The sequence below is a fragment of the Sprattus sprattus genome, assembly GCF_963457725.1.
Source record: "Sprattus sprattus genome assembly, chromosome: 20".
Lineage (NCBI taxonomy): Eukaryota > Metazoa > Chordata > Actinopteri > Clupeiformes > Clupeidae > Sprattus > Sprattus sprattus.
This window is the reverse complement of record NC_137918.1, coordinates 25,805,416-25,831,695: the sequence shown is the minus strand read 5'-3', so window position 1 is coordinate 25,831,695 and position 26,280 is coordinate 25,805,416. Positions and strand designations below refer to the sequence as shown.

Sequence of the window (26,280 nt, the reverse complement as noted above, 5' to 3'; positions counted from 1 at the left end):
TAAAGCACTTTTCATTCAAAGGAATCTCAGAGTGGGGGATCCCCCCGTCCCCCCACTTGTCCGTTCCAGCTGGGAGACCCAGAGCTGAACTTTTCCCCTGCGCTCCCTTCCCCCTTTTCACACATAGACGGCACCTTCTTAGCAAGCAGGGGCGCAAGCAGGAGCGCCTGCAGTTGCAGGGGGCGCCACTTTGCCAATCCCCCACACAGTGATATGATAGATAATAGAAAACCGCTTTGCGGCCCAGATTATAATTATATATTTTTTTGGTCGTGCCGCCCCCCACGTGACTTGAAAAAGTGCCGCCCCGGGCAACCGCCCGGGTCGCCCGTACTTAAAACTGCCACTGTGTGCAGGTCTCTTTAGACTTTAGACTCGAGTATATCTATAAAATATTTTTGTTGCTATCCCTCTGCTAACAGGGAAAAATAACAGACTACAAGGCAAGTCACTTTGCTAATTCGTCACTACTTTCTACAATTCTTTCCACTATTTGAGCTGAAGCTTACGTCAATTTAAACAACCAATACAGCATGTCACAATTATATCGTGCTCACAGAGGTTGCAAACATAACACTGCCATGGTGGGCCAGACTAAAAAAGGAAACCTTAACAGAATGGCGTACCTCATACTGTAGGTTCTGCAAGGTTGAGTCGTCTGGGTTTTTTTATTTGAAGAGGTTGATCATTTCATCTTAATCCAAAGTGCCTGTTGGTCCTCTTTTTCTTCCAAGTCCTCCAGACTTTTTTTCATTTAAAAGAAAAGGACAGCTGTTTAGCCAGCTAGTCAGCTATCACTTCCAAACCAGTCAGACACAATTCACCAGCAGTAATGTTGACACTGAAGTCTGAATGCCCCCATTTTTTTGTTCTGCAGGTTCTGTTTCCATCGTCTTAACAAGACAGCTAATTAGTTGCTAGCAGACCAATGCTAGCTTGATCAGGTCATGACCTCATTGGTAATGGTTGAATTATTTTTCAATTTCCCGTTGTAAGGGTATTTGAGGTATGAGTGAAATGCCAAATAAATGTAATATATTGTTTTATACGCTTAGAGTGAAAACATGCTTTACACGGCTACAAAAACATGTTTAAAAAGTAAATGCTTAAAACAAGAGTATGTTGGTGGATTTAGCATGTATGGTGTGAAACTACATTGTACATTTGGAAACTTTACATTTTCTTACTATTGTAAGGAAGATTATCTCCCCACTTTTGAAAAGGTTGATCTGCCCCTGCACCTGGGTCCTCTCACACCCCAACACACAAGTACCCAATCTTTACTGGGGTTACAATGGATTTAGGCAAAACTTATACCCATGCACAAATGAATAAAACTATGAATCAACTGTGAAAAGATTTGTGTCCGGCTTATAATGGCAAATAATACAGTACAATAGCTCAAGTTATCTGGAATATAAGAATTCTTCAAGTCTTGGCAGTTTGGAGCCCAACTAACTGAAATTAATGTTTTTTTTGGCAATCATACAATACTGATAGATATATAAGTTATAGGTGTGTCCATGACAGGTGGTTGGTGGTGAGAGGTGAATGTTACTGTTGTAGCAGACACTACAGTTTAACATTGCACTAGCAGTGCGGGTTCAGCATGGGTTTTTACTTCCTGTGTTCCATGTGCTTTCATTGTCCCTTGACATAGAAATAAACACTAGAAGCTGTTTATTTCTATGGTCCCTTGAGCCTTTGTTCACCTAACTCTAACCCTAACCCTAACCCCTTTCCTTACAGCCTGGTGTGTCTCATCGTTCCCTGCCCACCTGTGTCTTGTTGTCTTTTTTAAGTCCTGTGTATTTACGAGTTGTGGATTTGTGTCCAGCACTTCTACAGCAGTGTTACCCAACTGCTCATACAGCTATTCTCAGCATTACAATTTAAATTCCATTGCAGTACAGATCTGTATATTTCTCTTGAAGCAGAATATTTTACAGTTTTTTAACAGCATATGACTTCTCATCACTTTGACCTCGATGTTAAAAAGAGTGAAAACAAGGAGAAATGAGGCAACATTAAAATAAGGCAATGGAATGTCTGTCTCATACCTCACATATTACTGCTGTGCTTAGTGTTGCTGTGTGGTACAAAGATATTTACCCGTAAATGCTTTGTTGACCAATAACTGCTGTCCTTGTATTTTCGTCAGTGTCCAACAGGAAGACAAAACTATTCATCCATCCTTCAGCAACACTTATCAAAATGAATTGTCTTCTGTATTCAAGGTGTGTGTGTGTGTGTGTGCTCCCTGTTGATTCTGTAAACTTTTTTGCAAAACATTATACACCCATTTCACTTTCTAAGACACCAATGAGGAGATTTTTAGCACTTGTGTGCTTTTTAAGGCACTACACTTCAAAATGCATGTATACCAGTTCCAAAGGTGGACATTGGTTGAGATGTGTTACTGTGACCACCCAAATAAGAGGCTGGGTACAGTGTCCTGTTATCAGGATCTTTTTTTAAAATACTGTATATAGCCTGTTGTGTTTCTATACAGAACACTGTGAAATGCATTTTTCTTCAAGAAAGCTGTTTTGCATTTTTGTTCATTGTAAAAATGAATATGGCTCACTCTCTGTGCAACATCGTGTGATTGCAAACCGTACAAACTACTGAAAAGTGTGAAAGTTCTCTGCTTGTGAAATCATTTATTCAGTGTATTGTCACCGATTTTATCAAATGTACAAGGTAACACAACTGCAAAAGGCTTTACCTTAACACACGCATTTACTGAAACTAGGTCTCATTTTTTCAAAATGCTAAATACTATTCACAAAACTGTACAAACTAAATGCAAAACACCACACATCTACTGCAAAATTAAACTCTGCTTTCAAAACTCAATAAGCCCTTTTCAAAAATGTTATTAATTACTACACACTACAATGAATGTTAACCAGATGTTAGCAGTTGAAAAACTGTAATCAAATGTTTTAATGCATATAAAGAACTGAGCAGAGAGATGTAAGAGTTGTTATGCAAATGTTTTATTCTGTTGTATTCATCACTGATGGAATTATTTGATTTGCCATCAGGAGCTTGAACAAAAAGTCATCACTTTCATGACGAATGAACTAAAGAGACTCAAGAAGCTCCTGACTCCTTATGATTACCCAGAATCCTCTTGTAGTGAGGAGGATGAGGAGGACCAGAGAGAAGCCAGAGATGGAGCTCTGAAGATTGCAGTGCACATCCTGAGGAACATGAACCAGGACATCATTGGTCAGCAGCTGGAGAGATGTGAGATATTTACTCAACACTGAGTTACTGAACATACATATACATTGTTATTGCAGCTTGATTCTAAAGTTACTGAATAGTTCATAGATAAATGTTTATGTTCTGTATAAACATCATTACTCCTTTAATATGTGATATCAAATCTCGCTAGAAAACAGTGATGTTTACAATTTTCTTCTGTAAATAATACCTAAAAGAGTAAATTGAATAAGCCCTCAGTAAAACTGCCATTAATATGTCCTAGACGTCATAGTGGATGACACAGGATATCATGACAGTCATTGTCCAGAAATCCTATAGTATCATGTTACCATTAACAATAATTTCCGATGGCTCTCAAACAGGTATATTCTTAGATGATTCTAGTAAATACAATTCTGCATGCTGTCATTACTAATGATGATCCCTTAACACAGACTGTCATGATGACTGCTGACTGGATATGATGTTTTTCGTAATTAGTCAATCACTGTCATGACAAAGGCTTAAAGTACCCACTTCAAACACTTACATATGCTGTCAGATTGACTAAATCATATGTTTTTATCTCTAGATGGACTGTTTCCTAGATGTCAAGAAGAGCTCAAATCTAAGCTAACAAAAAAGTCTCAGAATGTATATGAAGGCGTGCCTAAGCTAGGAAACCTTACTCTTCTGGAGAAGATTTACACGGAGCTCTACATCACAGAGGGGGAAAGCGTAGAGGTCAATACTGAACATGAGGTCAGACAGATTGAGATGGCCTCCAGGAGACAAATAACAAAGAGGGAAACACCAATCAAATGTACTGACATCTTCAAGCCCCTACCTGGACAAGAAAAACCCATCAGAACTGTGCTGACAAAAGGAGTTGCTGGCATTGGAAAAACAGTCTCTGTGAAGAAATTCATTCTGGACTGGGCTAAAGACAAGGCCAATGAGAATATTCACTTCATATTTCCTCTTCCTTTTCGGGAGCTGAACTTGATTAAAGAAAAGAAATACACTCTAATGGACTTCATCCATCACTTCTTCTCTGAAACAAGGGACTTTGCCTTCTCCAACCAGGACAGATACAACATTGCTTTCATCTTTGATGGTCTGGATGAAAGTAGACTTCCTCTGGATTTCCAGCACAATGAATCCATCTACAATGTATCCGAACCTGCCTCAGTGGATGTCCTTCTCACAAACCTCATCAAGGGGAATCTGCTTCCCTCTGCTCTTGTGTGGATCACCTCCCGACCAGGAGCAGTCCATCAAATCCCTCCTGAGTGTGTTGATCAGGTGACAGAAGTCCGGGGTTTCAATGACCCACAGAAGGAGGAGTACTTCAGGAGGAAAATCATAAAAATGGAACTGGCCAGCAGAATCATCACCCACCTGAAGTCATCCAGGAGCCTCTACATCATGTGTCACATTCCAGTCTTCTGTTGGATGGCAGCCACTGTTCTGGAGTACATCCTGACTGAAGCAGGGAGTGGAGAGATTCCAACATCGTTGACGCAAATGTACACACACTTCCTGATCATACAAACCAAACACAGGGGTCAGAAGTATGGAAGCCGTGATGCGGGTACACTCTGGAACCTGAAGACCATTATGTCCCTGGGCAAACTGGCTTTTGAGCAGCTGGAGAAGGGCAATCTGATCTTCTATGAGGAGGACCTGACAGAGTGTGGCATTGGTATCACAGATGCATCAGTGTACTCAGGGATGTGTACCCAGATCTTCAGAGAGGAGGCTGGGCTGTACCAGGGGAAGGTGTTCTGCTTTGTTCATCTGAGTATTCAGGAGTTTCTAGCAGCTTTATATGTGTTTTTGCACTTTAGCAAGAGAGAGAGCAATATGCCTCACCAACACCAAACTTCTCAGCTTTATTCACTGCTCAGTGCTAACACACTTCATGACCTACACCAGACTGCAGTGGACCTGGCCTTAAGGAATGAGAATGGACACCTGGACCTTTTCCTGAGGTTTCTTCTGGGCCTCTCACTGGAGTCCAATCAGAAACTCCTACAAGACCTGCTGCCAGAGACAGGGAGCAGCTCACTGAACACCGAGGAAACAGTCGAGTACATCAAGCAGAAGATCAGAGAAGCCCCCAACCCAGAGAGATGCATCAACCTGTTCCACTGTCTGAATGAACTGAATGACCACTCTCTGGTGGAGGAGGTCAAGGACTACTTGAGGGAGGGAAAAGGAACCAGGGGGCATCTCTCTCTTTCCCAGCTGTCAGCTCTGGCCTTTGTGCTGCTGATGTCAGACCAGGAACTGGAGGAGTTTAACCTGGAGGATTATGGGAGAAGGGGATCACCTGCCAGATCAGATGCAGGTCTGCTGAGGATGCTGCCCGTGGTCAAAGCATCAACAAGAGTGAAGTGAGTATTTGACTCTTGAGTGAGTGTAAAGGTGGGCATTGAGGTTATATTCTATATTGTTATGGATTTATTGTTTAGAGTCAAAGTTACTGTAGTATGACTGACAGCATTGTAGAGGATTCTGCAAGTATTAATAATTTAATATAGCATCTGAAAATGAGTATAGCAACTGACACAGATAGATATTTCAGGAGATTGATAGACACAATTGAATGAAAGGCTACATTGGAATTGTCTGCTTTCTAGATGAAGTCCATAGTCCCCTGACAGTACAAAGAAATACTGGAAAATACTTCATGGTACAAGTACTTGTACTAAGTCCTAATTGTTGCCGCCTCAAGCAGACATCACTCCACTGAAAAAGACTGACGTGTTCATGACCACCTCACAGACAGTTACTGCTAATAATCATCTATACCAGATGACAAATTGTGCTTTGATGTTTGGTGTCTTTTAATTTTTTTACAATCGCTAGCGTCCTTTTGTTCAATCTGAAGTCACACAAAATCACACAATTAGCGCAAATCTGTCTTTTGTGGACCCTACCAAGAATTGTATTACTGTTGTTCTGCTCAATACCACATTTTGTTAATTAAATACTAACTCTACTCACTCAAAATGCAAAAAACCTTTCTCTACATACAGCACATTTATCAGAACATGGCAAGACGGACTCAATATCAAATCATTCTTTCAAAACACTAGCACACATTTTCTATCCTAGAGGAATATGTCACAATCATAGCACAAAGACTCTTAAAATACTAACAGTTGATGGCATTACAAATACTGCATTACTTTTTCCATATTTCAGTTCTACAGTCCCTTGTGTATTTTTGTTAATTCAGTTTCCTTTCATTTTAAACCACTAAAAGTGAGTGAGCCATTTTTACTTCATGGAATATGCTGTTAGCGTAAAATAGAAGGGGACAGAAATGCTGCACTAAAAGCTTTATGGTCAAGGAGCTGAGTGAATCCACGTATTTATTTTTACTTTAGCTAACATTAAGTGATATGGCATTTGGCCGAGGTCTGTGCTCTCCGAGTACCCTTCTAATTAGCATGAAAATGCTGCTAGTGATCATCAAGATATCCAACATGCATGGCCTTTGTGTTAAAATAAAACATTCAAATACAGTTAAACAGGCACAAAATGGAAAAACACAGGATAATATGGAGATGTTGACACTCCAGTGAATCATAACTACAAGCACACATCACATGACACTATCCTGTTTCAGATGTGTGTCAAGTCAGTTTTATCTAATCAGCTCCTTCATAGAAGAGGAGATCTACAGTAGTAGCCACTGACTCAGTTGTGGCTGAGTTTAATGCGGATGTCTCACAGGAATGTCCTTATTGTCACTCTGGAGACTCTGTGTTTCAGTTCTTTTCTGAATGTCCAGACAGCTAGTTATCCTGAGTGGTTTGCAGAGAAAGCTGAGTTGTTAATCCATGATCACTACAAACATTCTGGTCACTGGATATGGACACACACACACACACACACACACACACACACACACACACACACACACACACAGCACTGATGATCTCCAGGACACACACAATCTAATGCTTTATGGCTTCAGGTGTGAGCACAACTGAACTGAATCCTGGAGATCATCAGTGCTGTGTGTGTGTGTGTGTGTGTGTGTGTGTGTGTGTGTGTGTGTGTGTGTGTGTGTGTGTGTGTGTGTGTGTGTGTGTGTGTGTGTGTGTGTGTGTGTGTGTGTGTGTGTGTGTGTGTGTCTGAAATGCTTTAATGTTTTATGAGTGCGTGTCTTGGTATTGATGGATTGATGAAAGAGGAATAGATGTAGTCTTTGTTGTATTGTGTGTATTCTGAAACTGTGTTGTCTGTCTTTTTATTGCTGTGATTCTCATCTAAATTTATATGCCTACATTTTAATGTGTGTGTGTGTCTACAGGTTGGAGTGTTGTAACCTCACAGGGAAGAGCTGTGCAGCTTTATCTTCAGCTCTCAGTTCAAACTCTTCCAGTCTGAGACAGCTGCACCTGTTTGGCAATAATCTGGGAGAGTCAGGAGTGGAGCTGATTTCTACTGGTCTGGAGCATCCAAACTGTAGACTGGAGAAACTGGTGTAAGTCTGCCTCTGTATGTGTGTGTGTGAGTGTGTCTGTATATGTGTGTGCACACATTTATGTCCGTCTGTAACACAGAGTTACTAAAACACACACTCTCTACCTCTCTCTCTCTCTCCCTTTCTCACTCACACTCACACACACACACACACAGTGGCGGTCCGTGCATTTCACGACTAGGCCTTCAGCGATGTCCCACACGATGTTAAACTGAGTGAATCCACCTCCTAATACCATCATTATGACGCCATGGCTCTCGAACCATTATATTTATACAGAAAGGCAGTATAAGTGAGCATTGCATCACTTTAACATAGTCGAGTACAACAGACTTTATTAATATTTCCGGAGCATTTAAAATCAATACACCCGTATTAACAATACATTAAGAGTAGTAAACTCTCAGTTAAATGATCGCTTGGATATTACTGTCACAACTTAAAAATAAAAGGCGATTTTCAGGGATTAGTCTACAAAGTTTTATTAAGTCCACCGAAAGTAGCCTATGCGAGCTTTAACAAGTTTGTCCACTAAACATCGCATTGTCCCACCTGCAAAGCAGTTTCATTAAACGTCCCATCCTCACGATATCCAGTTTTTCTTGAAAGTTCCGTCTTGAAAATGGCGTTGTAATTGTATCAAATTACAAATTACGTTGGAATTATCAAGTTGGTGTAAACTAGTTTATTTGAGTTGGTTAATGTAATTATATTTAGTCTTACCAATTGAAACAACTAGCATAATAAGCATTGAAACCGATGTACGTCGTTTAGCCAGCTAAACTGAGCACTGAAGCACTGCACCGGTCTGCCTCAGTATCCAATCAAAGGACGTTTACGTGTCACGTTCAAAGCGAGGAAAGAAATCTTTCGGGCCTTCTAGAAGGCCCAGTGTCGCCAACTCGAAATCTGATTGGTTGTCACAACTGTCTGTTTCAGTTCATTCAACTTAAATGAACTGAAACAGCCAGTTGTGATAACCAATCAGATGTACACGGGCCTTCAATGTGAATTCTGAAGGCCTCAGGGAAGATTTCTGTTCTCGGGGAAGATTTCTAGGAGCGTGGCAACACATGATAGCTGAAATATGATTGGATGAAAGCTCTAACATAAATTAACAACGCTGGGAGCTATGAAATGAAGATAATGGACTATGGGGAATAATTTGATACATGTTTATGAAAAGAAAATATTAAAATTAAATGTATTTTATTACATTTATTTTCTGATGATGTTTAGGCCAGCAGAGAAGGCCTTGAAGGCCCTGACGGACCACCACTGCACACACACACACACACACACACACACACACACACACACACACACACACACACACACACACACGCACACACACACACACACACACACTATAGTGAGGAGCTCCAGGAATTGTCTACTGTGCTCTCACCTGCGGCCAGTGTTTGTTTGTGTGTGTTTGTGTGTGTGTGTGTGTGTGTGTGTGTGTGTGTGTGTGTGTGTGTGTGTGTGTGTGTGTGTGTGTGTGTGTGTGTGTGTTCCAAATGATCTTGACTGTCTAGGCGTTGTATGCTAGATTGTAAGAGGGATAAATGGATGGTTGGATAGATAGATGAAGGAGGGAGAGTTTTAGTCTTAGTTGTGTATTCTGAAACAGTGTTGTTTGTCTTTTCATTGCTGTGATTCTCATCTATATGCCTTCATTTTAATGTGTGTTTCTACAGGCTGAGTTATTGTGACCTCACAGAGAAGAGCTGTGCAGCTTTATCTTCAGCTCTCAGCTCAAACTCTTCCAGTCTGAGACAGCTGAGCCTGGGTGGCAATCATCTGTGGGGAGATTCAGGAATGGAGCTGCTTTCTACTGGTCTGGAGCATCCAAACTGTAGACTGGAGAAACTGGAGTAAGTCTGCCAGTTTGTGTGTGTGTGAGTGTGCGAGTCTGTGAGTCTGTGAGTCTGTCTGTGAATATGTGCATGCACACATTATTGTCTGTCTGTAACACAGAGTCACTGAAACACACACATACACACTCTCTCTCAAACTCACACTCAAACATTCACACACTGAGGAACTCTGTGCTCTTTCACCTGCAGCCATAAGCATTTAAGTGTGTGTGTGTGTGTGTGTGTGTGTGTGTGTGTTGGTATTCTAAATTATCTCTACTGTCTAGCTGATGTATACTAGATTGATGGATAGATGAATGAGGGAGAGTTTTAGTCTGTAGGGAGCAAGAGCGAATCAGTGTCTCTGTGTGACACAGACAAAAACACATTTCTCTGTCTTTGACACAGATACAGATACACTGATTCACTCTTGCTCTCTCTCTCTCGCTCTCTCACACACACACACACACACACACACACACACACACACACGCAATCTAATGCGTTATGCCTGCAGGTGAGAGAGCACAGTAGAGAACTCTCGGAGATCATCATTGCTGTGTGTGTGTATGTGTGTGTGTGTGTGTGTGTGTGTGTGTGTGTGTGTGTGTGTGTGTGTCTGAAATGCTTTAATGTTTTATGACTGCTCTGTGCGACAATTTCTGTGGTTGAGTAGATGTAAAAGTGTCAGTTCAGAAACAGCAGCACAACATACTACCACTAGAAGTCTACTGGAGCCCTAATGCTGATCCATGGTGTCTTCTGTATTCGGAACCATATGTTTCTGAAGTTCACATTCACAGCCTCGTTCTCTCTTGACTTACTGTAAATCTTGAGAGAGAAAAAATCTTTAGCATACCTATCCACTCCTACAATCCCCAACTCCCTACACATATTTAAAGCCAAGCAGCTTCATGACACCAAGAACAAACTTTTTGATCGGTTGGTTTGCCTGTTCCAATACTGTAGATACCACTGTTGAGTGTGGTCAATGTAGTCTTTGTGGTTAAACAGTCTTAGTGATAAAGTGGATAGTGTCGCTGCCTCATAAGCAGTGACTGGGATCCAATTGCTGGGCAATGCAGGATGCCATTGAAAGTCACTTCGGAAAAAAGTACCTGACAGAGATCATTCCGAAGCACTGTTAATGCCTTAAGAATATATTAATATAAATATAATAAAAAGTGCCTTGTATTAATAATTACCTTGTATTAATCATGTGCTTATGTAAGCAGGGACATGGATTTTATGTTTTTCTGTGTATGTGCAACTTAGATTATTAGGTGCCACTTAGTCTGCATATGTGCAAGAGCATATTTAGGTCAGAGTTGATAAGGAGGGTAGAACTGTGCTTCTTTCTACCTTGTGTAAAACTGACATCCTTGCCAGACAGGAAGCATAGTAAAATTACCTTTTAGTTCAGCAGACAAAGCCCTAGGTTTGCATACAGTCTCACTGGTGCCTTCTCTCTCTCAGCCCTGCTTTTCATTGTCTCTTGGGCAGCCGTGGCCTACTGGTTGGGGTTTCGTGCTGGTAACCGGAGGGTGGCCGGTTCGTTCCCTAACCAGTAGGAAAAATGTGGGCGGGGGGACATGGTTGAGCACTGCTCTCCCATGCCCACATCCTTGAGCAAGACACCTAACCCCAATCACTGCTCCCTGGGCGCCGCCAAAGGCAGCTCACTGCTCCGGTTTAGTGTGCTTCACTGTGTGCTTCACTGTTTGTATCATTACCCTGGATGGGTAAAATGTAGAGATAAAATTCAGAGTGTGTCACTAGGGCTCATTTCCATTCCAATTAAAACCCCTGTTTTGACTGGTTGCTGCTCAGTGCCAAACTGGTCTAACAGTTTTCTGCCGTGCCTTCAATTAGTGGACCCGACCTCCCTAGCCCCAAGAGCAGCTCCCCAGGGTCCTACAGAGCCCCGGTGCGGTATATGCCGTCCACAACCTTTCCTAAGGGCATTTGCAAATGTTTAGCCCTAGTGGGACCCAAAGAGTAGCTGTCTGTTTTCTCAAATTGTTATTCAAATGTGTCTACAAGTTGAGGTGTTGTGGCCTTACAGTTTGTGTGTTTGTGTTTGTGTCTACAGGCTGTGGGGCTGTGGCCTTACAGCAAGAAGCTGCTCATCTTTAGCTTCAGCTCTCAGGTCAAACCCCTCCAGTCTGAGAGTGCTGCACCTGCAAGGAAACCAACTGCAGCAGTCTGATGTGGAGCTGCTCTCTGCTCTACAGAAAGATCCTAAATATAAGCTGACTGAACTAAGGTAAGTAAAGAATACAGCACTTACAATAACTTTCCAGTTTCCACTGTACATACAAACATGTGTCACTGTGTCCATTTATCATCTCCATATAGGATATATTTGGATATGTATGATGTGTAAATTATTATAATCTGAAAATAATCTGTGTGATGTGTAAAATGTTGTTAGCAGGAGAACCTTTAATCTTTATTCTGACTGGAGCAGAGCTGTTCTACATGTTGTCAGTGTTGAGGAATCCTAATGGGGAAGCCTCATAGTGAGAATGATGTAATCTACAAAATCTCATCAACAGGTATTAACTGGGCAGTCATCAATCATCCATCAGTCTGACTGGAGCAGAGCTGCTGCAGATGTTGCAGTTTCCAGACACTCAGTACCAGATGATCATCCAGCTGCCCCACGGATCAGCACTGTGTGTATACCTTTCCACTGCTACACTTTAAAGGGTTATTTCGTTTTCTAGTGAAACATAATCACCATCTCTAAACTGATTAAAACAACTTGTGATGCCGCGTTTCCTAGGTGTGACCTAATAGCGGACACAATGGACTTTAGCTATTCTTTTAACCGCTAACAGAGACTTCTACAGTTGTAATTTTACATCCTTACATAACTCTCTGAACTGGTTCATCTTGGCTGGCGTGTGTGGAAGCATAGGGGTGCAAACGTATCACTAACACCATACCGAACATTTCACACCACACTCATTCATTTACCGTTGTTCAAAAACTCCATTTTATTGTACAAATGTTCTTCTGTCAAATCACTGATTATCAGTTGTCTTTGTTTATAGCACATGAATTAGAATGACTGACAGTGTACATACCATGCCTGTTTGAATGAGTTCAACAAGTTTGAACGAGTTCTTGCTGCCATTGGATCTTTCCCTGTCTCAGGAAGTGTACTCCTGTCCCTGGACAACTTCATGGTTGGGGCAGGTTCACGAGGGACAAGGTTTCGCCTTTTGTGAAATCAAATAATTGCGTTGTAAGGTTTTCAATGCTGAATGTGACCTTTAACAATTGATATAATTATTTTGAAGGTCTGACTTTGTTCTATTTACTGTTGGTACCATTTTAACTTTGTATAATGTGTATTTATTTGACACCTGATTTCACCCCTCTGCTGTGGTGATATGGTTGTATGGTGGGATGAGTTCAGCTACCTGATGAAAGGGTTGACGTAGTAGTAGTTGGGAGGCTTCTTTGGTGAGAGTTTGTTTGGTGAGCTGAGTCTATGCTCTTCTCTATCATCTTCAGAAGCGTGAGGATGATGTCTTTTGTATTGTGTGTGTGTGTGTTAAGCTGTAATTCTGGCTGTGTATATACAGCTGTTTGTAAAATATCTTTTGTTTCAATTTGTATAAAAGTATTTTTTTCTTTTCTTGGATATTGTTCATCTTTCTTGGATTAGGCACTTGGTGGAGGACAAATAAATGTGCCAACCAAGAGTTTTTGTCTCCTTGCTGCCTTTTCAGCCTACCCTAAAAGATCCTTGACACAGTTATTTAGTTTTCTAGTAGTCTATCATCTCTAAACTGATTTATCTACTTGTGATGCCGCATTTTCTAGACACCACCTAATGGCTTACTCAATGGACTTTCGCTATTCTTTTCACCGCCAACGGACACTTCTACAGTCCTTATTTTACATTCCCACATACCCCTCTGAACTGGTTCATCTTGGGTGGCATGTGTGGAAGCATAGGGGTGCACACTTATCACTAACACAACGCCAAACATTTCACACCTCACTCATTCATATACTGTTGTTCAAAATCTCCATTTTATTGTACAAATATTCTTCTGTCAAATCACTGATTATCTGTTGTCTTTGTATATAGCAGATGAATAAGAATGACTGACAGTGTATATACAGCTGTTTGTAAAATATCTTTTGTTTCAATTTGCAAGTCTTTTTTTTTTTCTTGGATAATGTTCATCTTTTCGTGGATTATGCACTTGGTGGAAGACAAATAAATGTGCCAAACAGAGTTTTTGTCTCCCTGCTGCCTTTCCAGCTTACCCTAAAAGACCCTTGACACAGATACCCTTTGACATGTGGTGGCAGCGGTCGAATGGGAGAAGTACGGTTGGTGGATGCGTGAGGAATGCCTCTCTGTCTGTCTGTATGTCTAGTTGGCTGTTTGTCTGTCTGTAGTAATGAAACAAAGGATGGTGTATTAAAGGTGAAATATGTTTTGTCAAATTCAGCTAATTGCTCCTCACTGTCCTCTAGCCGTCTGTTCAGTCTGTGCTCTAAAAACACTCTGGTGTTCGTTCACAGTCCCAGCTCTGTAAATGGCACACAAACATAGTGGCAGAGTGACAGAGCCAGAAACATTTAGAGCCAATGAACATGGTGCTTGAAGAGCAAGGACACAAGGGGGGTAATTTGATTGGCTGTTGAGCATATAAATGGTCTTTTGGCAGAAATACAGACTGCATCTTTAAGATAGAATGTTCAGATACCTTCATGGGAAATTAAGTATTGGTGATGTGTGCAGAAGATTCTGGAACAATGGTGCTGCCTCTCCCCTGTGTGTGATGTTGTTAGCAGTAGCTGCTGCCTCTCTGCCCTGTGTGTGATGTTGTTAACAGTAGCTGCTGCCTCTCTCTCCCCTGTGTGTGATGTTGTTAACAGTAGCTGCTGCCTCTCTCTCCCCTGTGTGTGATGTTGTTAACAGTAGCTGCTGCCTCTCTCCTCTGTGTGTGATGTTGTTAACAGTAGCTGCTGCCTCTCTCCCCTGTGTGTGATGTTGTTAACAGTAGCTGCTGCCTCTCTCTCCCCTGTGTGTGATGTTGTTAACAGTAGCTGCTGCCTCTCTCCCCTGTGTGTGATGTTGTTAACAGTAGCTGCTGCCTCTCTCCTCTGTGTGTGATGTTGTTAACAGTAGCTGCTGCCTCTCTCTCCCCTGTGTGTGATGTTGTTAACAGTAGCTGCTGCCTCTCTCCTCTGTGTGTGATGTTGTTAACAGTATCTGTCACATGATGTGAAATGAGTCCCAGTGTTGAGGGGTGACACTGGACAGAGTTACTCTGCCTCCACTGTGGCACTCACTGTGTGCACTTTAGTGTAGTTCCTTTAATATATGACTGGTGTTCACATATGACCGGAAGGTGATCTACCTGAATTTAATAATATTTCATTAATCTACAAATATAGACGCCATGCTGCTGTATAAAAGATAGTTTGCCAAGGACATCAAAATGTCCACAACTGATCTCATGTATGTGTACTATGGGAGAATTAAAGACAAAGAAACATTTCTAACCAATCAATACATTTGAGTAACGCTAAGTACATAGTTGTATCGAGGTGAAGGTTAAGTTTGTGAATGATGGGTATTCATCTAATTGTGGACATGAGGGGAAAAGAGGGTGGATCTTCTAGATATTTCTAAATGACTGACAGGATGGACACGGGACACCTGTCAGTCAAATAGAGGAAGTGAGAGATCTATTTTAACATGCTGTACTGGTGAGACTGAGATCATGTGCACATCCTCTGAAAGAGCTGCTACCATGAGCTGAGTTCAGTCATCTGTAGGCTCTGAGACTCTCTGAGGGCTCTGATTCTCTCCTGCTGAGGGAGGTTTTTGTACGGCGCTCTAACACTGTGTGAATGGTGTCCAATTGCTCTGACCACAGTAATAATCTGCAGCATCTTCAGGCTGGACTCTGCTGATGGTCAGAGTGTACTGTGTACCAGAACCACTCCCACTGAAACGATCTGGAACACCAGACTGACGATTTGCTGCATAATAGATCAGGAGTTTAGGAGCTTCTCCAGGTTTCTGGGAGTACCAGTTGAGATAATGATTCCCACTAGTCAAACTCTCACTGGCTGTACAGCTGATAGAGACAGTTTTTCCAGACTGAACAGACTTTGATGAAGGAGACTGAGTCAGAATTTTATCAGCTGATGACCCTAAAAGAAATATGATCACTTTTTAATTAAAAGAGAAGTAAAAACATTTAATAAAACAATGGGTTAGAAGCAGCAATGTATTAACAGCTCTTTAATGAAATCTTATGAACTATCTTGCCAACAGCTCAGTGTAGTTACAGAAAGTCTTTCTCACCTTGTGCAAGGAGTCCCATTGCTACCAGCATTAAAACAGGTGAAAGCATCTTTCTTTTCAGTGGCCCTAACAGCGCTGAAGTCCTTTAGTTAACACTAGGGCTCTTAAAGTAGATGGAGCAGTAAGGCAGGGCAGATATGCAAACATGGCCTAGTCACACACACTTCCTCAGGGGACACTTCTCTCTGGAAATGGGGGGTGGGGGGAGTTGGCAGGGTAGGTGAACCCCCACTTGAGCTTCAGATACTTCAGCCATTCTGAAAATGAATTTCTCTCACTAGTATTCTTGATGACGCTCCAGTGATCTTTGGATTGTCAGATAGAAAGTTAAGAGGCTCATATGAGAGATGTGCCTCATGATATGAGATGAGTTGAAGATAAAGTAATGTCTCCTCTTGTGCTTTCACACTAGATTTAGTAATGCATAACGCATAATGGCAATGTTTATGTTCAGGACACCCACCTGTGGGCTGGTGATGAGTATTATATTTAGTCGACCATGGGTCTAATTTATTTGGGCCTCGTCGTGAAGATTACAATCCTTATATGTTGATCATACACATACCATATGACTTTCATTTGAAAAAATAAGTAGACTTTGAAGTCTAAGTACAGAGTTACAACTTCACAGTAAACTCCGTCTTCAATTCAGGTGCAGGGAAATTAAGCTTTGCCTCCCCCTGCTGATTAATGTGTGCAACAGCAGCTGTAACACCAGACATGTCATAAGTGTAATGAGACTCAGTGGTGAGCTACCCCCGTGTCCTCCTGCTGTGTCACTACTTTAGTGCAGGGATTCAAAAGTTTATATTTGATATTTCAGTTTTTGATTAGTTTAACTAATAACAGACCGGACATGAATGTAGAAAATTGAGTATTTATGACAAAATATGTAATGATAAATTATCCCAATGGTGAATTAAAACAGAACAGAAATGTAATAGTGAATGTAGATGGATGAAGTTGAAATTCCAAAGTGACTTTTTAGGTGGGGTTTAGTGTTGTCATGAGGACTTCATAGACTGAATGTACATATACACACCAGGTTTCTTTAAGAGCAGGTTAGACACTCATAATTCATAAAAGCTTTGTCACAGGTCATTACGGGCCTGTTGAAGATGCAGTGTATGGGGACTGTGCTTCCTGGTGTGGTGGATGGGTCTGGACTCTGAGTCACAGTGGTGTTAATGAAAACAAGCCTACAGTGAGGATGAGTGGTATTATAATTCATATAAGCCACTAAAGATCTAAAGTCTACATTATGTTTCTAGATCAGCTCTTCTTCCGTAAGTGTAGGTGAAGTCATGTGTTGATGATGACTCAGTGAAATGGGTTATAATATTCTCCCAGGCTTAAGGGCTGGTGACAGGTCATGTATGACTGAATTAGTGGGTCTGATGTCTTTATTCTCCCAAGCATAAGGGCTGGTGACAGGTCATGTATGACTGAATTAGTGGTTCTGATGCCTTTTATGCAGTCTCACTGTCAACCAGAACTGGACACTTAAACCTGCTATGTTGAATATGCACATTTCCTAGGTTATTCATTTAAAGTCTAACGACATTCAATTTGCATCTTTACAATACAAGACTGCCACCACTCATTTAATAATGGACTTGAACGATGCTGTTGCCAATCAAACATTTTGACATCTTTATATGTTGGAGAGGAGAAGGAGAGGAGAGGAGAGGAGAGGAGAGAGGCGAAGGAGAAGGAGAGGAGAGGAGAGGAGAGGAGAGGAGAGTGACTGAGATCATGTGCACATCCTCTGAAAGAGCTGCTACCATGAGCTGAGTTCAGTCATCTGTAGCAGCTCTGCACCTGTTCTCAGATCAGTCTTCTGAGGGCTCTGATTCTCTCCTGCTGAGGAAGGTTTTTGTACGTCGCTCTAACACTGTGTGCATGGAGTCCAAGTGCTCTGGCCACAGTAATAATCTGCAGCATCTTCAGGCTGGACTCTGCTGATGGTCAGAGTGTACTGTGTTCCAGACCCACTCCCACTGAAACGATCTGGAACACCAGACTGACGAGTTGTTGCATAATAGATCAGGAGTTTAGGAGCTTCTCCAGGTTTCTGGGAGTACCAGTGGAGATAGTTACCCATACTCTCACTGGCTGTGCAGCTGATAGAGACTGTTTCTCCAGGCTGAACAGACTTTGATGAGGCAGACTGAGTCAGAATATAATCAGCTGATGACACTGTTGAGAAAAAAAGGGAATATTAGAACTGACACATTTGAAAGGCTTGGATGCAATATTAGCAGTAAGATGTGAGATGTAACAGTCTCTCACCTTGTGCTATGAGTCCCATAGCTAGTAGGATTGCAGTAACATAAATCATCTTTAAGGTTCTTCTCAGTGGCAGCGAAGCACTGAAGCCCTCTGATCCACAGAGGGACTCTTAAAGTAGATGGAGCTGTAATGTGTGTGTCAGTCCCCATGCAAAACTCTCTCTCTCTCTCACACACACACACACACACACAAACACACACACACACACACACACACACACACACACACACACACACACACACACACACACACACACACACACACACACACACACACACACACACACACACTCACTTAATTTATACTAAACTTGGTGTTTGTTATCAGTAGGAGTTGATGTGCAGCGACTCAGTACATCTAAAGCACTGGATTTAATGTGAGGGGAATTTACAAACATTTTGAAGTAAGTGCAGAATTAAATATTCTAAACGTATTGAATGATCATGTTTTAAAGCTTTACTCACACCAACAGGGCCTGTTTCAAACTGGGGCATGAAGTTGTATGATATACAAGGCAGGCTTAACATGCAAACCTTTGTTTATGAGTGTCTGAATGGGATTACTATGTATTGTAGAATGAATTAAACAAATGATACAAAGGTAAGCTATGCAAATGTGTGGGGTACTTTACTAGCCAAAATTAAACTATCCAAGTTTAAATATATATATATATATATACAGCCGCGGAAAAAATTAAGAGACCACTTCAAAATTATCAGTTTCTCTGGTTTTACTATTTATTGGTATGTGTTAAAGTAAAATGTACATTTTAGTTTTATTCTATAACCTACTGGCAACATTCCTACCAAATTTCAAATAAAAATATTGTCAGAGGAAAATGACAATTGGTCAAAATAGCAAAAAAGATGCAGTGTCTTCAGATCTCGAATAATGCAAAGAAAACAAGCTCATATTCATTTTTAAACTACACAATACTAATGCTTCAACTTAGGAAGAGTTCAGAAATCAATATTTGGTGGAATAACCTTGATTTAAAATCACAACTTTCATGTGTCTTGGCATGCTCTCCACCAGTCTTTCACATTGCCGTTGGGTGACTTTATGCTACTCCTGGCGCAAGAATTCAAGCAGCTCGGCTTCTTTTCATGGCTTGTGACCATCCATCTTCCTCTTGATCACATTTCAGAGTTTTTTTTATGGGATTCAGGTCTCGAAATTGGGCTGGCCATGACAGGGTCCTGATCTGGTGATACTCCATCCACACCTTTACTGGCCTGGCTGTGTGGCATGGAGCATTGTCGTGCTGGAAAAAACACTTCTCAGAGTTGGGGAACATTGTCAGAGCAAAAGGAAGCAAGTTTTTCTTCCGGGACAACGTTGTACTTTGCCTGGCTGAGGTTTGTAAAAGACCATAAGGATTGAAAAAAGCGGACTGGAGGGTATTCTAGTTCGTCTTCTCTGATGAGTCCAATTTTCAGCTTTGCCCAACACATGGTCGTCTGATGGTTAGACGGAGACCTGGAGAGGCCTACAAGCCAGAGAGTTTTGCACCTACTGTGAAATCGGACTCATCAGAGAAGACGAACTTAGAAGAACCTCCAGTCCACTTTTTCAATCCTTATGGTCTTTTACAAACCTCAGCCAGCCATTTTTTCCGCGGCTGTACATGAAGAATGTATCTAGTGGTTGTCCGGTATTCCAGGTCTGAAGGATTGTGAAAAATATATGAAAGTAATTCAAATTTTATATTTGAATCACCCGAAATAATGCAAACTGCAAACATTGTGGGTATTTTACTAAACAACATTTAATAAATGTCAATATCTGAAATAAGAAATACTTACAGTATACAGAGATTTAATACATTTAATACAAGTGGGTGTTTTTGTAGATGTCAGTTCCACTGCATTAATCCATCAGGCACATGTTAGTCTTCACAAAAGTTTTGTCAATAGCCTTGGTAATGAGTTGATATATTTTTCAAGAAATTGAGAGAAATATTGGTGTGTTGCCGCCTAAATCAGTGGAGCATTTCCAGTGTTCAGTTTGTCTTGATGAATCAGTAAAGAGTGAGAAGTGAAAGCTTCAATGCAAACTAGAATGCGTTTCGTGAACGAACTGCGAGAGTGTGCTTGCTCTGTGACAGAGAGAACAAGTGCCTATGAATTAACATGTATTTACATCTACTCAATCAGTGTAGTGGGGCCTTCTTCCAATATATTTTAGCAAGCAACCAAGCTCAACCATTATATTTTGGCTCCACTGACGTTTAGACATATGATGGTATCTCAGAGTTTCGTTATACTGACTTACTGAGCTAAGTGAATTGTTGAAATTGCTATCTTGGTAAAAGGAAACATCTCTGCAACAATATTAGAATGAATGCGGTTACATAGCCAGCTTTACTTAAAGTTTATTGTAAGATAGGCCTATATGTTAGACTTAATGCAGTTAGAGTTAGTCTGTAGGTGTAGTATCAAACGTAAGCAACACTTTTACTGTATAGATAGAGAGCACGTGTATCACATTGGTTTATAGTCTGTCAAATTAGTTCTAGTTATTGGTGTTCGTTGCCATACAAAGTTAGTCTTCTCTTATAAGCCTAGGTAGTACATCTGATTAGAGCTAGCAACCATGAATTGCAGATTAAGGGGTCCCCTATCTCAGTGTTCATTTTGGCAGCTATTTTTAGATTCAGTCTTAAGACAAAAATGCATATTAGTTTTAGTCACATTTAGTCATAGTTATCCTTCTTAGTTTCAGTCTAGTTTTCGAAAACTCATTACAATTTAGTCTAGTTTTAGGCACATTTAAAATTCCATATTATAGCCACATTAAACTCATTCCCTTCCCTTCTCAGGCCCAGGGACCTCCTGTGTTGTGTCAACTGCATAGTAGTCTAGCTTGCAGTACTTACATTGTGGATGCAATTAGTCTCCAAGATACAGATCTCATGCCTACAGCTGAATTCGAATTTGTTTGTAATAAATAATCGAATGTGATGATGAAGTACGGTACGCAGCGTCTTAACTGAAGCTCAACTCAACTATTACAGCAGTTAGCTTGCCGCTAATGCTAACTGAAAACACATCGGAACACAGTGGCTAGCTAGGTAGCTAGCTGCTAATAAGTAACATATATAAGTAACACATCAGCAGTAATGAATCAAGTGTACTGATATTAAATGTACTACTAAATGTACTACTAACATGCCATTCTTAAATTAAAGCCAGTGACATGATGGTTAACGATTAACGAGTTAACGATGGATACCGACAATTAGCATACCTAGCTAGGTAGCATTACCATTGGATTTCAATGGCAGTTATGCTAGCTCTGGCTATCCAGTCAAAGGAGCCTTGTTTCTGGACACGTATCACTTGACGAGCGAGGGCAATACAGTCATCTGGAAAGTTTAAAATGATACTAAACGAAGGGAAATCTACTGTATGGAGAATTTTCTGCTCAGTAGACAATGCAGATTCTAATTAGGCTGGTGGATATGTCCAATGTAAGAAGTGTGAAGTTTTAATGAAATATGATTGATGCAACTGTCGTTCTCCATAACAACTTGGATTAACCTGGATAGCTGGATGAAGTTTCAGACCGAACGTCAAAGATCTTCAATGGTAAGACTTGTCGGTTGTGCCTCTGTTGGTGTCTCGTAAAACGTGAATTTTATTAAAGCATAGCGTGTGTATTGTGTAGCTATTTCATTCCGAGATTGCAGGGGAGTGAAATGCTCCGCTCTGCTGCTGGTATACAGACAGCCGGAAAGGTTAACAAACGGAATGAAATAGCTACACATTACACACGCTATGCCTTAATAAAACCCACGTTACTCACATACTGGTTAACACTGTTAGAGCGGGTGTATAAACTGTACCTGAAACTGTTGCCACTACATTCGTTTTAATATTTTGCACTCTCTATCTAACCACTTCTGGCATTTAAGAGAGCTTTTCCTATGTCAACTGATCTAATGTCAGTTGGCTAGAGTGCGTGACGTCACAATGGCTCAACCTTCCCCATGTTAGTCAATGAGAGAAAAAGGGGATGAAAAAGAGGGATAAAAAAGGAGTGGCAAAGAGTATCGCCACGAAAAGTCATAGCAACCTGGACCGGATCGGGCCGGACGTTTTGGTGTTTGAATGGCGTCTCTAGCTCAAACGGGCGAGGAGGAGTTAGCTGCAAGAAAAACGGGGAGAATAAATAAATAAATAAACTAGAATGCGTTTCGTGAACGAACTGCGAGAGTGTGCTTGCTCTGTGACAGAGAGAACAAGTGCCTATGAATTAACATGTATTTACATCTACTCAATCAGTGTAGTGGGGCCTTCTTCCAATATATTTTAGCAAGCAACCAAGCTCAACCATTATATTTTGGCTCCACTGACGTTAGACATATGAGGGTATCTCAGAGTTTCGTTATACTGACTTACTGAGCTAAGTGAATTGTTGAAATTGCTATCTTGGTAAAAGGAAACATCTCTGCAACAATATTGGAATGAATGCGGTTACATAGCCAGCTTTACTTAAAGTTTATTGTAAGATAGGCCTATATGTTAGACTTAATGCAGTTAGAGTTAGACTGTAGGTCTAGTATCAAACGTAAGCAACACTTTTACTGTATAGCTAGAGAGCACGTGTATCACATTGGTTTATAGTCTGTCAAATTAGTTCTAGTTATTGGTGTTCGTTGGCATAAAAAGTTAGTCTTCTCTTATAAGCCTATAGTACATCTGATTAGAGCTAGCAACCATGAAAAACCTCTTCTGAAACTAAGAAGGATAACTATGACTAAATGTGACTAAAACTAATATGCATTTTTGTCTTAAGACTGAATCTAAAATAGCTGCCAAAATTAATACATCTCAGTGTTCATTTTGGCAGCTATTTTAGATTCAGTGCATATTAGTTTTAGTCACATTTAGTCATAGTTATCCTTCTTAGTTTCAGTCTAGTTTTCGAAAACTGAGCACACTACAACAGCTATGCTGTGTGTACATCCTCAAACGTTTTTCAGTTAACCTAATGATTCAAGGTCTCTCATGAATCATTACTCCCAGGACACGGGTTAATGTTAACTCACGCTATCGGTCACAACAAGTTACTTGGGATATGCTACCTCATAGTTAGCTAACGTTAGCTAGCTAAACGTTTACAGAGGCTAACGTGAAGCTTCAATCAAAAATTATTAGCTAGCTTTCCAAGCTAGCTGACACAACCTAAACACTCGACTGCCCCTTTGAAGTCAACTTAACGTTGGCTAATATATTCTAATAACTAGTTATCATTGACAGTTACAAGCTAATTTACCAAACTCCTTTCTGTCCTAAATTGAGCAGTTGCTGGTGTGAGCTACAATATGGGAGCTAGCAAAGCCATTTCTAGCTCTACTTCACAATACTGCTGCCTAGTGTAATAAGTTAACGTAAAACATAAATGTTTATAAAGTATCAGACATAAACAGGATACAACACACCAGTTACCAATTGATATTATGTGTTTATATATACCGAAAATGTCAGTAAATCCAGATGATGATTATGCTGCTGCTGCTGTTGGTCCCGTCGATAACCCTGGAGTCGCGACCCTGTCAGTTGTTTCCATGTGAAATCAATGGAATGCTTCACTTTTTGGCGCCGTATTGACAACTGTCTGTCACTCGCACACTGTGCTTGTAAATTATTTTTCAAGTTTGCACGTACCTATTTATGCGAGTGAAATACTCGCACTGTAGAGCCCTGGAAGGTGTCTCTTAATATTCCTACAGTTGAATGGAGAACGACTGATAGAGCGGGTGACGTCACAATGGCTCAACCTTCCCCATGTTAGTCAATGAGAGAAAAGGGGGATGAAAAAATGGAATAAAAAAGGAGTGACAAGGAGTACCGCCACGAAAAGTCATAGCAGCTTGAACCGGATCGGGCCGGACGTTTTGGTGTTTGAATGGCGTCTCTAGCTCAATCGGGCGAGGAGTAGTTAGCTGCAAGAAAAACGTACGGAATAAATAAATAAATAAATAAAGAAAACTTGACGATAACAATACTGTGCTTCCCTTCGGGCAAGCACACTAACTAGAATGCGTTTCGTGAACGAACTGCGAGAGTGTGCTTGCTCTGTTGCGGCCATGACCGAGAGAACAAGTGCCTTGGAATTGGGGCAGGTGTCAGCTCTCCAGCTCTCCCTGCTGGATGAGCATGCACAAATGAGTATGCACAAATGAGTATGCATGAATGAGTATGCATGAGTGAGTAAACATGAGTGAGTATGCATGAGTGAGTATGCATGAGTGAGTATGCATGAGTGAGTAAACATGAGTGAGTATGCATGAGTGAGTATGCATGAGTGAGTATGCATGAGTGAGTAAACATGAGTGAGTATGCACGAGTGAGTAAACATGAGTGAGTATGCATGAGTGAGTATGCATGAGTGAGTAAACATGAGTGGGTATGCATGAGTGAGTAAACATGAGTGAGTATGCATGAGTGAGTATGCATGAGTGAGTAAACATGAGTGAGTATGCATGAGTGAGTAAACATGAGTGAGTACGCATGAGTGAGTAAACATGAGTGAGTAAACATGAGTGAGTATGCATGAGTAAGTATGCACGAGTGAGTATGCATGAGTGAGTATGCACGAGTGAGTAAACATGAGTGAGTATGCATGAGTGAGTAGAGCCCTGGTATGGAAGGTGTCTCTTAATATTCCTAGTTATACAGTTGAATGGAGAGGGACAGAGAGAGAAGAGGAACCGTGCGCAGGTGTCAGTGAGAGTTGTCAGTGAATCACATGTGCAAGCCAGTTTAATGAGCCTATTATGATGTCATAATGCCTCAAAGTTCTGCCATGCAAGTCTATGGAGAAAAAAGGTGATGGAAAAAGAGGAATAAAAAAGGAGTGGCAAGGAGTACCGCCACGAAAAGTCATAGCAGCTTGCACCGGATCGGGCCGGACGTTTTGGTGTTTGAACGGCGTCTCTATCTCAATCGGGCGAGGAGTAGTTAGCTGCAAGAAAAACTACTAGAATAAAAAAAATAGTAAAAAACGAAGAACAATAGTGTGCTTCCCTTCGGGCAAGCACACTAACTAGAATGCGTTTCGTGAACGAACTGCGAGAGTGTGCTTGCTCTGTGACAGAGAGAACAAGTGCCTATGAATTAACATGTATTTACATCTACTCAATCAGTGTAGTGGGGCCTTCTTCCAATATATTTTAGCAAGCCACCAAGCTCAACCATTATATTTAGGCTCCACTGACGTTTAGACATATGAGGGTATCTCAGAGTTTCGTTATACTGACTTACTGAGCTAAGTGAATTGTTGAAATTGCTATCTTGGTAAAAGGAAACATCTCTGTAACAATATTGGAATGAATGCGGTTACATAGCCAGCTTTACTTAAAGTTTATTGTAAGATAGGCCTATATGTTAGACTTAATGCAGTTAGAGTTAGACTGTAGGTCTAGTATCAAACGTAAGCAACACTTTTACTGTATAGCTAGAGAGCACGTGTATCACATTGGTTTATAGTCTGTCAAATTAGTTCTAGTTATTGGTGTTCGTTGGCATAAAAAGTTAGTCTTCTCTTATAAGCCTATAGTACATCTGATTAGAGCTAGCAACCATGAAAAACCTCTTCTGAAACTAAGAAGGATAACTATGACTAAATGTGACTAAAACTAATATGCATTTTTGTCTGAAGACTGAATCTAAAATAGCTGCCAAAATTAATACATCTCAGTGTTCATTTTGGCAGCTATTTTAGATTCAGCAGCTATTTTAGATTCAGTGCATATTAGTTTTAGTCACATTTAGTCATAGTTATCCTTCTTAGTTTCAGTCTAGTTTTCGAAAACTGAGCACACTACAACAGCTACATCCTCAAACGTTTTTCAGTTAACCTAATGATTCAAGGTCTCTCATGAATCATTACTCACAGGACACGGGTTAATGTTAACTCACGCTATCGGCCACAACAAGTTAACCATTCTTTCAGTATAAGCAACCTTTGCATAGCCCCGCACAGCTAGGATATCTCACGTTACCGTAGTAGGAATACAAGCCTTAGCTCACTTGACCACACAACTAAATTCA

General features: G+C 40.9%; 1 protein-coding gene and 1 gene segment (V, D, J or C); one reads left to right on the top strand and one right to left on the bottom strand.

Moving 5' to 3' along the window:
• Positions 1 to 617: 617 nt before the first annotated feature.
• LOC308381712 (NACHT, LRR and PYD domains-containing protein 3-like) lies at positions 618 to 12,419 on the top strand (the record flags this gene model as incomplete). Its single annotated transcript, XM_080859286.1, has 8 exons — positions 618 to 634; positions 2,162 to 2,237; positions 3,051 to 3,255; positions 3,809 to 5,615; positions 7,547 to 7,720; positions 9,421 to 9,597; positions 11,672 to 11,845; positions 12,368 to 12,419. 8 exons carry the CDS (start codon positions 618 to 620, stop codon positions 12,417 to 12,419), a joined length of 2,682 nt encoding a protein of 893 aa, XP_080715412.1.
• A 5,397-nt stretch (positions 12,420 to 17,816) lies between these two features.
• Positions 17,817 to 18,239, bottom strand: LOC308381711 (immunoglobulin kappa variable 1-39-like). The segment is given in 2 exons: positions 18,221 to 18,239; positions 17,817 to 18,127 (listed from the first exon to the last, which is right to left on the bottom strand).
• Positions 18,240 to 26,280: the final 8,041 nt, after the last annotated feature.